At 60.1% G+C, this 12,666-nt stretch overlaps 1 protein-coding gene across 1 annotated transcript in view; it reads right to left on the bottom strand.

The window, feature by feature from the left end:
• Positions 1-6: 6 nt before the first annotated feature.
• Positions 7-12,666, bottom strand: part of SLC35F3 (solute carrier family 35 member F3) — a 72,296-nt gene continuing 59,636 nt past the window's right edge. Inside the window, exons 6-10 of the mRNA XM_023519782.1 lie at positions 12,191-12,410; positions 6,310-6,435; positions 4,226-4,418; positions 3,317-3,406; positions 7-385 (exon numbers count right to left, since the gene is read on the bottom strand). Coding sequence (XP_023375550.1) covers positions 153-385; positions 3,317-3,406; positions 4,226-4,418; positions 6,310-6,435; positions 12,191-12,410 — 862 coding nt within the window. The 3' untranslated portion in view covers positions 7-152. The remainder of the gene's footprint in view (positions 386-3,316; positions 3,407-4,225; positions 4,419-6,309; positions 6,436-12,190; positions 12,411-12,666) is intronic.

Raw genomic sequence — 12,666 nt, 5'->3', positions numbered from 1 at the left:
GCAAGCAAACTGGACATGCCAATAAATACCGTGCGACTTACCGCAGGTTGCCAGAACTGTACAGGTATGTACACCTTACCCGCCGAGGGCCCGTCAGGGGCAGGCCTCCCAGTCACTACCGCGAGTGTCTTTGCATGTGCCAGACGCTGCCGTCAGCGGGCCAAGGGCGGGCGGGCTCTGCGGCTCTTCTGCGGTCCGGAGCCCGCGTCCCCGGCGCTCTCCGCCGGCTCCTCCTTCTTCCTCGCCTTGAGGCGGGTGAGCAGCTTGATCAGCCAGACGTCCCACTCCTCGGGCAGGAGCAGGAGGAGGAAGCCCAGGCCGATGATGATGATGGCGATGACCCGGACCCCGTTGAAGACGATCGTGCTGGTGTAGTGATCAACCACTGTGGACACAAGAAGGCGGATGGTCAGTGGGAGGCCGGGCGGAGGCCGCAGGGCGGCGGGGCCTTGGCGGGGAGCTGTCGTGTCTCAGCCACAGGGTCCTCCCCGCCGGCTGCCCTAGTTCAGGCGTCGATCTGTTACGCGCACACACACGCCAAAGTTCACCTGCGGCCACTTGGCGTGACAGGATGACGATGTTATTGCTTTCTTTAGGTTTTTGGTACTTTTCCTATTTTCTACAATGACTTATTCTTACAGTGAAGAGCGTTATTTCGCCATGCATGGACACACCTATGCTTTGAAGGCCAATCTTGAGCTGGGTTTTAGAACAAATATAAATCCTTGTGCCTCCCCAGGATGCCGTTAGAGTGAGGCTCTAACGCCACCTGTGCCACCGCCGCTCATGGCTCACTCCCGACTCACGTCAGGTGAGGGAACAAAATGAGAAACAGGAGTCGTGTCACCTAATAACAATCCAGATGACTATTCGAAGCCGAAAGATCAAAAGCGTGTGATTCTCAAGGGTTTTGTTTTTTCTTTTTCTTTTTTTTCCTTTCTCTTTTCTTAACTAAACCAGACAAGGCAAATTTGGAACTTGCCTTCTGACACCAGATTGCTTTGCACTTAGATCATTTTGTGAGCCAGGGTTTGCTTTCTGCAGAGCGTGCAGCTCTTGAAAAGTGACCGACCGGACAGCTGCCCGCCAGCTCTCCACGTTGGGGGGTGTTCTGCTGCCCAGTTTGAGGCTTGGCTCTGTCATGTCCCCTCATGTTTCCCCGCATCCCCCCTTGTCTACAGGGTGGACAGAGAAAGAGTAAGAGAGGGAACAGTTACACCCGAAAAAACCCTGGTTCGTAGCCCTTTTGTGGAATTAAAGTGCTACTTTTATCTACTGTAATTCAGAAATACGTTAAGTTTTAATCCTGGTAGAACATTCTGTTAATTCGACAGATGGGGACGGTCAGTCAGCACTACACACGAGCTGCTCTGGATCAGACGTCGATTGTGGCCGACTCCTCCAGGTGGGAACCGAACGCGAGTCCTCCTCTGACACGTTATTAAACTCCTCTGATGCAGGTGAGCAGCGAGATGTGATTCTCGTGAGCCTCTCAGACACCTGGCTGTATGACAGGGTCACAGTGAGCTTCCGGCGACGGGCTGCCTGGAACACGCCTTCTCACACCGAGGACGCTGTGTGACCGTGAAGTCGCAGTGAGACACGGCGGGCACGTTATGAGTTAGTTTCCGGAAGCCTGAGCTGATGGAGACCGACGGGCCTGGCTGCCTCTCACCAAGCTCTCGGGAGCTCGAGCGCTCTCTGCGTTTGAAGAGCTGCCTCACAGGTTAAGTCATCTACTTCTCGTGTCAACCAACGTGACGAGAGGCACAGCGTTCGCTTTTGGGGGAGACAAGCTACGGCCGAGAGGTGATGATTTGGGACCTCTGTAACCCCCAGGGGGCAGAGGTGGTGCCTGAGTCCATCCCGACGCCGGGGCCAGGCCTCCCGTCCCACGCCACCCTGGGGCACGTCTAGAGGACCAGGGAAAGGCACACACAGAACATGCGACATATATGGAGCACGTGACACAGACGGACCACATGACACACACAGAGCACACAACATATGGAACATGCGACATACACAGGACATGCGACAAAAATGGAGCACGTGACACATATGGACCACATGACACACACAAAGCACACAACATATGGAACATGTGACATACACAGAACATGTGACACGGAACGTGTGGCGCACGCAGAACATGCAACATGCATGGGACATGCGATGCAGAGAACGCATGGCACATATGGAATACGTGACACATGGACACAGGACATGCACAGACATGCAGTGCACATGGAACACGTGACACACAGAACATGCGACAGAGAACACATGGCACACGGAGCAAACATGTGGCACAGAACACACGACACATGGAACACAGAACATGTAACATACATGGAACACGACATGCAGAGAGCATGCGACATACACAGAGCACACGACACAGCACATAGAGAACATGCGACACAAGGAACATGACACATGGAACAGGTGTCACGCACAGAACATGTAACATATATGGAGCATGGAACACATGACATATACAGAACATGCGGGACAGGACTGGGAGGAACCACACCACGAGAGGAGGCTTAGGGCATGGAGAGCTGCTTCGTCTGTCCTTCCAGGTGTGTGGACACCACACTGAACAGGCTGGGGCGGGCCATTCCCTGGGGGACTGGCCCTCTAACGGCCCAGAAGTACCAGGGCCCCTGGGCTGGGGGGATTATGGGGAAGCGAGTCCTAAACCCTTCCCTGACTCAGAACGGGTTATGTCTGTACAGGGAGGTCAGACAGGAGGTGGGGGATTCCGGAAAGGAAATCTTGAATTCATACCAGAAGGAGCCCGGAAAAGGAAGGAAGCGAGTGGCAGGTGATGAGACGTTTTGGGAGAGCTGCCAACTGAGTGTGCGACAAGTCCCCGCGGAAACGGAGGTCTTGAGTGACAGGCAGGGGCTCGCTCCCCCTCCTGGGGGGTGGAGAATTAAACGTCTCTGCGTCACACGTACCTTATCCTTAGAAAATTTCTGCCCTAGAAAGTCACTTACAAAAATGAAAGATTTTTTTTCTGCCACAGGTTTTTTTCTCCACGTGTTAATAACATTAATGATACTCATCTGTGACCCACACCCCCTTAAGAATCCAGACTGTCTGAGTCTCAGTGTGGTAAGTGAAACATCAGTCCACTCTCGGAAAAGACTGCACATGTAACAAACAGCAACATTGTACCAACGCGCAAGGTCAAGCGTGCATTCTCCACCAGGCGCGACAAAATACGTGAGCCCGGGTGTACGTGCGTGTGCACACGTGAGTGTGTGCCTGTGTGGACAAGCACACACGTAAAGTCACGCAGGCTTACCTGCATTCACAGGTACACTGAGCACAACTCCCAGAGACATCAGAGTGGGGTACGTAACAGCGATTCCAAAATTTAGTACGATATTGAATGCTGAAATAAAGAATAAAAAATGGGTGTCACTCAGGACTGTACCGGACTTGCCTTTCTCTGGGGTCTTCTGACCCCAGTCCGCTGACCCCTGTGCTTTGCTCTGGCTCGGCGACCCTGGTGTCCCGCAAGGCCTCCGGGACCTGGGGTTTAAGGACAAACATCCTCATTACTCAGCTCCCCTCTCCTCCCTGAGCTTTAAAGACGGGAAAAGAAATTCGGCAAAAGTAACTGGCGAGGAGGCACGAGAACGGAGGGCGGCCACCTCTGACTCTGCCGTCCATGTCGCGGCGATGCCCGTGGGCCCACGGCGTGAGCGGACGGGACACGCGTTCTTCGATGGAGACCGGTGTGCGCCTCCGAGGACGCGTCTCTGCCCAGGACAGGACCAGCCTCGTGTGCAGTCGGGGAGACGGCGCTGCCATGGACCGTGGTGATGGCTGACACCGTGCTGAACGCCGGCATCATGGGTGCTGTTCCAGAGCTCGGCACGGACCACTGACCGCCGCCCGCCTGCCCGTGGGGACCGGACCGTTACCAGGCGGCCGCACACGGCCTCTGGGCTGTTGGCTCAGCGCTGAGAGCAGCGGGGGCCAGGCCGCCACTGTGGTGACCGTGGTGACTGGTTCCGGAGTCGGAAGCCAGTGTCATCGTTGCACGGCGTGCTCGGCAAGACGCGCTGATCGGGAGAAGCATTGGGAGCGTGGGGACAACGGGGGTCCGTGTCCCCTGTGGGGCACGGGTTCTTGAGGCTCCCAGAGCTGCTCGGGGCCTGCCCCTCCGTCCCCACTGTGGGAACCCTGGCGGCCGAGTGCCACTTACTCAATAAGAGGACCGAGAACCCGCAGAGGTTCCCCCAGGGGACGGCGTCAAAGGGGCTCCAGTACTCCACCCTGGTGAAGTAGAGGACCACGGGGACGCAGGTGACGAAGAGGACGTTGAACACACCCAGAACGGACAGGAATAAGGCGGCCTCTCCGAACTTCGCGCTGCCCAGGACCAGCTTGAACAGAACCTGCGGGGGAAGCACAGGGGGCGGGGCTCAGGGGGGAGCCGGTGACCTCGGCGGGGCCGGGGGACCACGGGGCTGACGGCCGGCGACAGGAATGTGCTGCCTGCCGGGCTAGGACTCTAGTGAGGGCGGGGACCTGACCTACGTTCGCCGTGCACATGGCCGAACCTTGGTGACACCACAACGGAGGGCCAGCCTCTGGCCACCTGCAGTGGGGGCACCTTCAGGGACCCAGGGTTCAAACGGGGCTGGACTCGTTCGTGTTGTGTTCGTGACATCATCATCCACCTCCGGAGAGTGTGACGGTGAGGCAGCCACTCAGGTCAGGAACAGCTGCCATGACCACACAGACGGCTCCTCTGGGGACCCTGCCACTGACAGCCAACCTTCCACGGCCCCCGAGGCAAAAGGCTCTGGTCGCAAGGCCATGCTCCACAGTCGAGGGTGGTGGGATTTCCACTCACAGCTCATCTGTGCTCCGGCCCCCACCCTCAGCCCAGAAACGGCACGGGCTGTCCTGGAAGGCACCCGGCTTTGAATTCTCGCCCTGTTCTTGTGTGTGTACGTCTGAGTGACATGGAAGGCCAGCAGGAGAGGGACGAATGTGCCTGGGATGGCTGGCAAGCTAACCTGGCGGGCGGCAGGCCCCGCTCAGCCGGCGCTGCGTGAACGACCGGCAGTTAGGGGACCGGTGGTCCAGGCTGAGTCTCGCCACCATCCCTCCCCGCTCCAGCTGTCGCACAGCTGTCTCAGGTGTTCCCGAGTAAGCGTGCAGGGAGCACGACACGGGAGAGACGATGCTTCCAGCCTTCCACCTACGCGCCCCTCCGGACAGACCAGTCAGTGGAGGACACGGACACCGACGTCTGAACTGGATGCTGCTGTCCCCATGGGCCGCGTCTCTACGCGCTCCGCCTGCCATCAGCACACAGCGGGCTGAGTGCGGCCGAGCGTGGCCTTCTCGTGCTTCTGCATGGGGGGGCGCTTTGCAGTCTGAGTGGCGTTAGGCCATCACAGCTCTGGGTGGATGGCGTGTGTGTCCCTCTCTGTGGGCAGCTGGTGGAGGAGGAGAAGGGACAGCGGTTTCGCTTCTCCCAGCCTAAGGCGTGTGATGAGCTGGAACACGAGGCCTGCTCTTGTAACTTGCTCTGTCCTCCTGTCTGACCCACAGAGGGCCACAGTCTCAAAGCCAAAACCTCATTTCCATTTAATCCTCCAGTCCCTTGCCAACTGGAGAGGAGAAACAATCTGCTTTCTCCCCTCTGGCTCTAAAGGGGTGAGGGGAAGGGAGGGGGCCGGGGCGGGGGCTGGGGAGGCGTGACCACGTGGGGGACCAACACGGCAGAGTCGGAGTGTGGGCACGAACAGTCATTTCTCCGGACCTACTGTTGGGTGTCCTTTCCAGGGGCCCCCAACATTTTGTCAGAAATGTCTTAGGATCCCCTGACGTGGTTGCTGTGCTTTTACGCAGTCGGCCTCTGGGCACCACCTGCCGTGCACGTGGACTCACGCCGAGTGCCGGCGGCCGTGAAAACCACGCGATAAAGATCTGAACGAGAACCGTGCACCGGACACTCGCATCGTCACGTCCGACCCGGGGGTAACTCTGGCCGGACGCTGAGCCCGCCATGTAGGGCCCTGACCCCTCTCCAGTCCTCGCCACACAGCCACACTGATCTGACGGCCAACCCACGTCACACCCCGTTACCCCAAACGCTGCCGACGTTGGCCACTGACGGAAAGCTCTAGAGAGCTGAAGCCAGGGCAGCTGCTGGTGTGGCGGGGAGTCTGTTCGCCAGGCGCCCGCTGGGGACGACTGCTCCCCCTACAGCAGGGGCAGCGTCCCGGGTTCCCCGAGGGGGCCGGCCGGGCTGGGGCCCGCGCCCCGGCCTACCTTGTAGAGGGCTGACATGGACGCGGAGCCCACCACCAGGGCGATGCCGATGACGGCGTGGCTGTGGAAGCCATCTGCGTAGGTCATCATCACAATGCCCGCGATGGCGAGGATGGCGGCCACGATCTGGACGGAAAGAGGGAGGGTGGTCAGGGCGGGGGCGGGGATCCGGACGGCCAGCGCGGCAGAATCGTTCGCGAGAGGTCGGTGACGTGAGGGACGGTCTCCTTGTCGGTCCTGCTTTGGAGAACAGTACGCAAAGGCTGCTCCCGGCTCCGTGTTTGTCCCGGCTTAGACGGGGACAATTAGCCAAGTCGGGCATGGCCGAAGAACCCCGAACAACCGGCAGCAAGGAGGGGTGCCACGGCTTAGCAGTGCGTGGTGGCTGATCCGGTGATGGTAACTGGTCGTGACAGGGCCTCGCAGACAGCACCTGGCGATTACCCCTCTTAGTAACCCGCCCCCAACCTTCTGAGAGCACCCACGTGATCTCGTTCTAGGTATTTCCTATCTCGACAGACAGGTCTCGGCCCCACTGTACACATCAGCAGTAGGGTCTTGGGACAGAGCATGCGTCACCTGCCCATCAGGGCCACAGAGCGTATCCTAACCCTGGAGGTACAGTCCCTTTTCTTAGGGGCTGCTGGGCTCTCCCCCCACAGCGCCCCCGCAATCCTGTTCTCGTCCATACGGCGTCTGTTTGAATGGGAGTGCGGGGAGAGGCACGCATCCCTGCTGAGTGAAGGTCAGTCCTGGGGTAACCCCTCCCAGAAGAGAAGGGTGTTAGCTCGGAGACTAAGGACCAGGTCGTGGAGCTACATCGGTGTCGCTGGGGGCCGGCGGGGTGCGGGGGGCCGAGCACAGAGAGGGTCAAACGACCGTGTGCAGGGCAGTTTCAGCGCTGGATTCGCGGAGCGTTTTACCTACGGCTCCTTCGCAGTGACCTCAGCCGCGTGTGTCAAAGAGCTACGACCGCCGAGCAGCTCTGGGGTGAGCGCGCTCTGCGGGTTCTCTCGCCGACTCCTCCGAACGGGGAGGTATCGTCATTCACTTCGCTTTACAGACGTGAAGACGGGCTCGGACAGGGTGAGGAACTCACCCGCGTCGCCGAGCAGGTGTGTGGCGGAGCCGGGGGACAAATTTCAGGTCCGTCCGTCTGCACGGTCCGTGTTTACACACGTGAACACGAAGCACGGGTCACACAGGCCGCCGCCCCTGTGCTCTGAGGTCTGCACTCAGGTGTCCTTTACGGGGTGAATGTGGTCGAGTCTCGCCCCGGGTCTGAGTGACGCACTTCCTCCAGCGTCTCCCTCCTGCGAGGCTCTCACGTGACGCGCCCCCCACCCCCCAAGACAGAGGCTCCCCACGGAGCACGTGATCAGCCTTCGGCAGGAAGCGCCCTGCAATTCGCCGTCAGTCACCAGCACCTTCCGCCTCACCTGCCGCGTGCATTTCGTGTTCAAATGCTACGCGTGCCGTGCACGACGGTCCGTCAGAGAGAGAAACCGAGGTAGCAAGACCACGAGAACCAGGAAGGACGGGGGGAAAGCCGGTGGGACAGCAGGGTGGCTTCTGCTCTGGAGGACACAGGTCACGCCAGGATGCCGCTCGGGATAGCCCGGCCTGGCGAGGCGTCAGCGTGACCCGGAGGAGAATGAGAGAAAAGGGAGAAACGCGGGGGAAGAAAGCAGGTTACTCGCAGGTGAGCTGCGGACCCCGAAGGGACCTGAGCCCTTGCAAACTCGGGGCTGAGGTTCGAGGACACGAAGCGGGAGGCGGTGACCTTTCCCTTGAACCCCGCGAGGCGGACCTCCAACCTCCAACCGCTCCTCCCTCTCCGCCGACTGAACCACCGCCAGCTGAGGCTTTGGCCGGAGCCGCGCTCTGCTGGGAGAAGGGGCGAGGGGCAGGGAGGGCGGCCAGCAGCCTTCCGGTGACGTCTGAGGAGCCCAGTCCTCGTGACAGGGTGGCACCGGGGGACAGTGATCCCCCCATTCATGCTTCTATGTGTGGGGGAGTCCCAGCCACAAATCACAGGGCTGACCAGTCCGGCTGTGGGGCACCCTCTCTGTGCATCGGAAGCCCCCCACTCGTCCTCGCTCCCTGCACCCCTTAGGGCAGAGCCGAGGTGACACACACCCCACGGCTCGGGAACAGGGCCTGAGAGGCGTCCTTCAAGCCTGACGTCCCACGAGAGAGTCCAGTCTACGTTCAAACAAGTGAGCATTTTACCGGCAGCGTGCGTGGGTCCTTGCTCTAGGACGTCACGTCTGCCTTGTGAGCCCGCGTGTCCCTCGCCTTCTAAACCTGGCTGTCCCTGGGCCGGGGTCCCTCGTTCCCCACACCTCTCCTTTCTCGCTCCTTCCTGCCCCCCCCACGTCCCACTAGGCTCTCCTGAAACAAGGGCTCGGGGATCCAGACTGGTGGGGCCAGCGGCCTTGAGACCAGGAGGGGGAACAGGAGCTGGGGGCGAGAAAGAAACGAGGCCGGGGGGCCACTGGCGCTGGCACCCTGCTTAGCACCATGCCGGTGACCTGTCCGGCCCCTGGGGCTGGGACGGCACATCCCCCACGGCCAGACTCCCCTGCCAGGGGCCGGGGAGGGGACGGGGTCAGTGAAGTCTGGCTGCCCCTCGGACTAGCGCTGCTCCCGACTTTTGCCGAACACGTGACGGGCTGCACAGACAGCCCCACTGGTGACACTTTTGCAAAATGAACAGGGGAAAGAACAGACTCATCTCTGAATATATTTCCCCTGGCACTTTCCGTCCCAACTCCTGGACCGTTCTCAGCGACTCAAAGACGATTAGCGTTCGGAGGGAACTTTGAGGTCCTCTAGTCTGTCCCTCTTATTTCGGAGACAGGAGAGGGGCCTGGGATGTGGCCCCCAGCCCTTAGTCCTCCTCCATGCTGTGCTCGGGTGGCGGGGGACAGACTAACGGAGGGAGTGAGAACAGCAGCTGGAGCTAGGGTTCGGGGACGGCCCCCGGGCAGCCCCAAACGCCGGCTGCAATCTCAGACCAAACCGGTCGTGGGACAGTCCAGATCCCTGGGGCTGTGCTGGTGGCCTCAGCCTGTCTGCTCGCCGCACCGCACCCCGCCGCCCCGGGTTCGTCCCCCCCCGGCTTTGAAAGCCGGCTGTAGTGGGCGCTGATGGCCAGGCAGCCCCACCTTCCGCTCCCCCAGGCCCACAGGCTGGGGACGGTCTCGCCCAGGTGCCTTTCTTGCGCCAGCTGCTGCCCCCAGCTGGGTGGGCTTGGCTTTAGGATGGGCCAGGTCCTACTTGCTCTCACACGCTGTCACTTTTGCTACACGAAGCCACCTCCCTGCACGGTGGCCGATTCTTACTGTCAACGTGAGAATCAGGAACTCCCATCCAACCGCTCTACCCGGACAAAGGGAGCACGTACCGAGATTTACGGGCCAGGCGTGCGTCGCCATTTAATTCTCACACCTGCCCTAAGAGACCAGTATGAACGTCCTATTTTGCAGTGAGGTAACCAAGGCTCAGAGCTGTTCGGCAACTCGCTTGAGGTCCCGCAGCCTGAACACGGACCCACGATCCACACCTGACCCCAGACCAGGTCGCCGGCCGTGGCGCTGGACGCCCCAGGTCTGAGCAGCCACGAAGCACGTGGGGAGCGCGTCTAAGCTCACAGCATCGAGCGGCACCAGGCCCGTGTCCTCCAGGCCGTGCGTGGCCAGGATCATCCAGCGTCAGATGGTCCTGCTTCTCTCTGGTCCGTCCCCCCGACCGGGACCCGTGGCTGTCTTCCCAGAACTGCAGCCCCGTGAGCTGAGTAACCATCCTGATAACACGACTCCCCTCTGCCGCCTGCGCCACAAACGTGATGCTGAGGCCCCACCACGCTCTTCGTGACGGGGTGACCACAGCCTGTACACTCAGCCTTCCAGGGCGGGGACAGGGTCAGTCCCCTCTGCCCTTGGCAGCCCCCCGGGGGATGGGGGGTGGTGCTGGCTAAGCCGGCACCCGAGAACGGCCTGGGAGACCCGTGCACCGGGAGACACCCCGGGGCGGAGCCCCACCTGTGCGTCAGGGCCGCCTCCCAGTCACCCGGCCAGACACGCCCCGGGGCGGAGCCCCACCTGTGCGTCAGGGCCGCCTCCCAGTCACCCGGCCAGCTGCTGGCGTCTCAGGTTTTCCTAGCTCTGTGCAGCTTTGGAGAAGACGGGAACCACCCCGACCTGCAGTGACAGGTCACACACCTCTAAGAAGAGTAACGAGCATCAGAGACACCAAAATTCCATCGCCAACACCAGCTCCGTGGACGAGCGCTGGCCTAGTGCCAAAGCTTCAAGCCAAAACTTTGTCCAGGATTCAGGGCTCACCACGGAGCAAACAGACACGATGGCCAGGATGGCCAGGCTGCATCAGTCAGGGACACTAGGGGCGACCCTCTCGGCCACTTTCAGCGGTACAGATCGCTACATATCAAGTATTTTCACACCTCCTTCTCCTAATCTCAAAAAATCTGCTTTTTTCTGCTTATGTGCAGAATTAACCTTGAAACTTCTCTTCCCAGTAATGGTCTCACTTGGACTTTGCTCTGGACATCAGAATCATGCCAGAGCGTTCCATGAATTCCCTTAGCTCTTCGCCTCACAATGAAGTCACGAAAGGGACACGTCGGTGGCATGGGCCCCAGGACGTCCGCGCCTCCGGTGCCCAGCCGGGCAGGCTGTCTGGACTACTGCCGGAAGTACCTGCGTTTCTTGGGAAGATGCGTTTATTTGCTGAAAGCTTTTCTGGGTGGTAGCGCACAGTTTTTACTCCAAAATTAACTCGAAGCCTCAAAACAAAATTCCCCCCACTGCAAGCTAAAAATGCTGCTCAGCAGTTGACTCATGTCCCCACTGCCGTTTGAGGAACTAGGTGGGTGTGACTCCGCCACTAGGGTGATGTCACCATTCCCAGGACAGTGAGCCAAGGACACAAGAGGGGCTGGAGTCGGCCTCTTGCTGGGAGCCAGCGAGGCCATGCTGACGGGACCGCCCATGCAAAGGGCTCTGAGCTTTGTGGCCAGCCAGCCTGGTCCCGGGGCAGAAGGAGTGACGGGCGGGCTCTAACCGCCAGAGGACTAGCGACGCGGTGGAATCCTTTTTGTCCTTTCTGGGGGCGAGGTGATGACGGGCCGGAGCAGCTCCCGGCCACCAGAGAGAGACGAGCAGAAGCCATGAGGATTCCGTTAGGGCTAAATGCCACCTGGTCCTTTTAGTCAGGGAGAGTGCCTCTATGCTCCAGGTGACGTTTGATAGTGCACTTACCACATTTCGTACAACTGTGATGAAATCTGACTAGCTAAATCTGACCCAACATGAATAAAATTTACTAAACCTCGGTTGCAACAACAAGAGATGATTCCAGAGATCTAGTTTCAGTCCCCCTTCGTCTGCGGCATGAGGGACGTGGAACTGCGCCCGCCACCCCGCCGTCCCGTGTGGATTCCGCACAAGTGTGCCCGGCCCGCTTTGCACGCGTGGCCCAGACAACGGGCTGAGACTGCGCGTGGGGACGGAGAGGGGCCCCTGGGCTTTGGCTACGTCTGCGCAGAGGGTGGTGCTGTCGGCGGAGCGTGCCAGGCGGCAGGTGCACCGCTGCCCGTGACAGCGGGATGAGCGCGTCCCCGTCCAGGCCGGGCCCCGACCGGCACACACTTTGGGGAACGCCTGCCGAGATGCTTGAAATGAAAGGCGCTCTGGCGAAAGCTTGTCCCGTATGGTTTGCAAGCAGGAAGGGCTGCAAGGCGCACCGAGCACCGGGCCTCTGCCGGGCTCCGGCTCTGCCGCGAGTCAGAAAGCGTGTGGCCCAGCGCGCGAGCCAGGCAAGCCGGCGGGCGGGGGACGGAGAACGAGGCACTTACCCTCACTCCCATGAACCTGTCCCTGAGAACGATCCACGAGAGCAAGAACACAAACGCTTTGTTGCAGCAGAAGAGGGCGGAGGCGTCCGTGGTGTTAATTTTCTTTACTGCGTGTAAGTACAGGTAGTTCGTGAGCGTCCACAGCACGCCGAAGGGTGCTGCCCGGGTACAGAACACCTTCAGAGTCAAGCCTTTGTCTCCGAAGAAGCGACAGCATTCCCTAGAACAGGAGAGAAGGCAGTGTTACTACATCCGTGGGTGGGGACAGGCCGGCGTTCCCTAAACCCCGCCTTTTTAAAAGAAAATGTGTGTGTGTGGGGGATTTTTCTAGCCGTTATTGGTTATAAATGTCTTTCCAGTAAAGCTCTTCGACCTATCGCTTTAGTTCACGCAAGAAAACGTCGCACGAGGCTCTGGTGTCACGGCTCCTCCTGCGCCGGGCAGGAACCGGCTGCGACAGGAGGCTGTGCCCCGAC

Source organism: Pteropus vampyrus, unplaced genomic scaffold, assembly GCF_000151845.1.
Source record: "Pteropus vampyrus isolate Shadow unplaced genomic scaffold, Pvam_2.0 Scaffold237, whole genome shotgun sequence".
Lineage (NCBI taxonomy): Eukaryota > Metazoa > Chordata > Mammalia > Chiroptera > Pteropodidae > Pteropus > Pteropus vampyrus.
The sequence above is the reverse complement of the archived record's forward strand: the minus strand, read 5'-3'. Positions and strand labels throughout refer to the sequence as shown.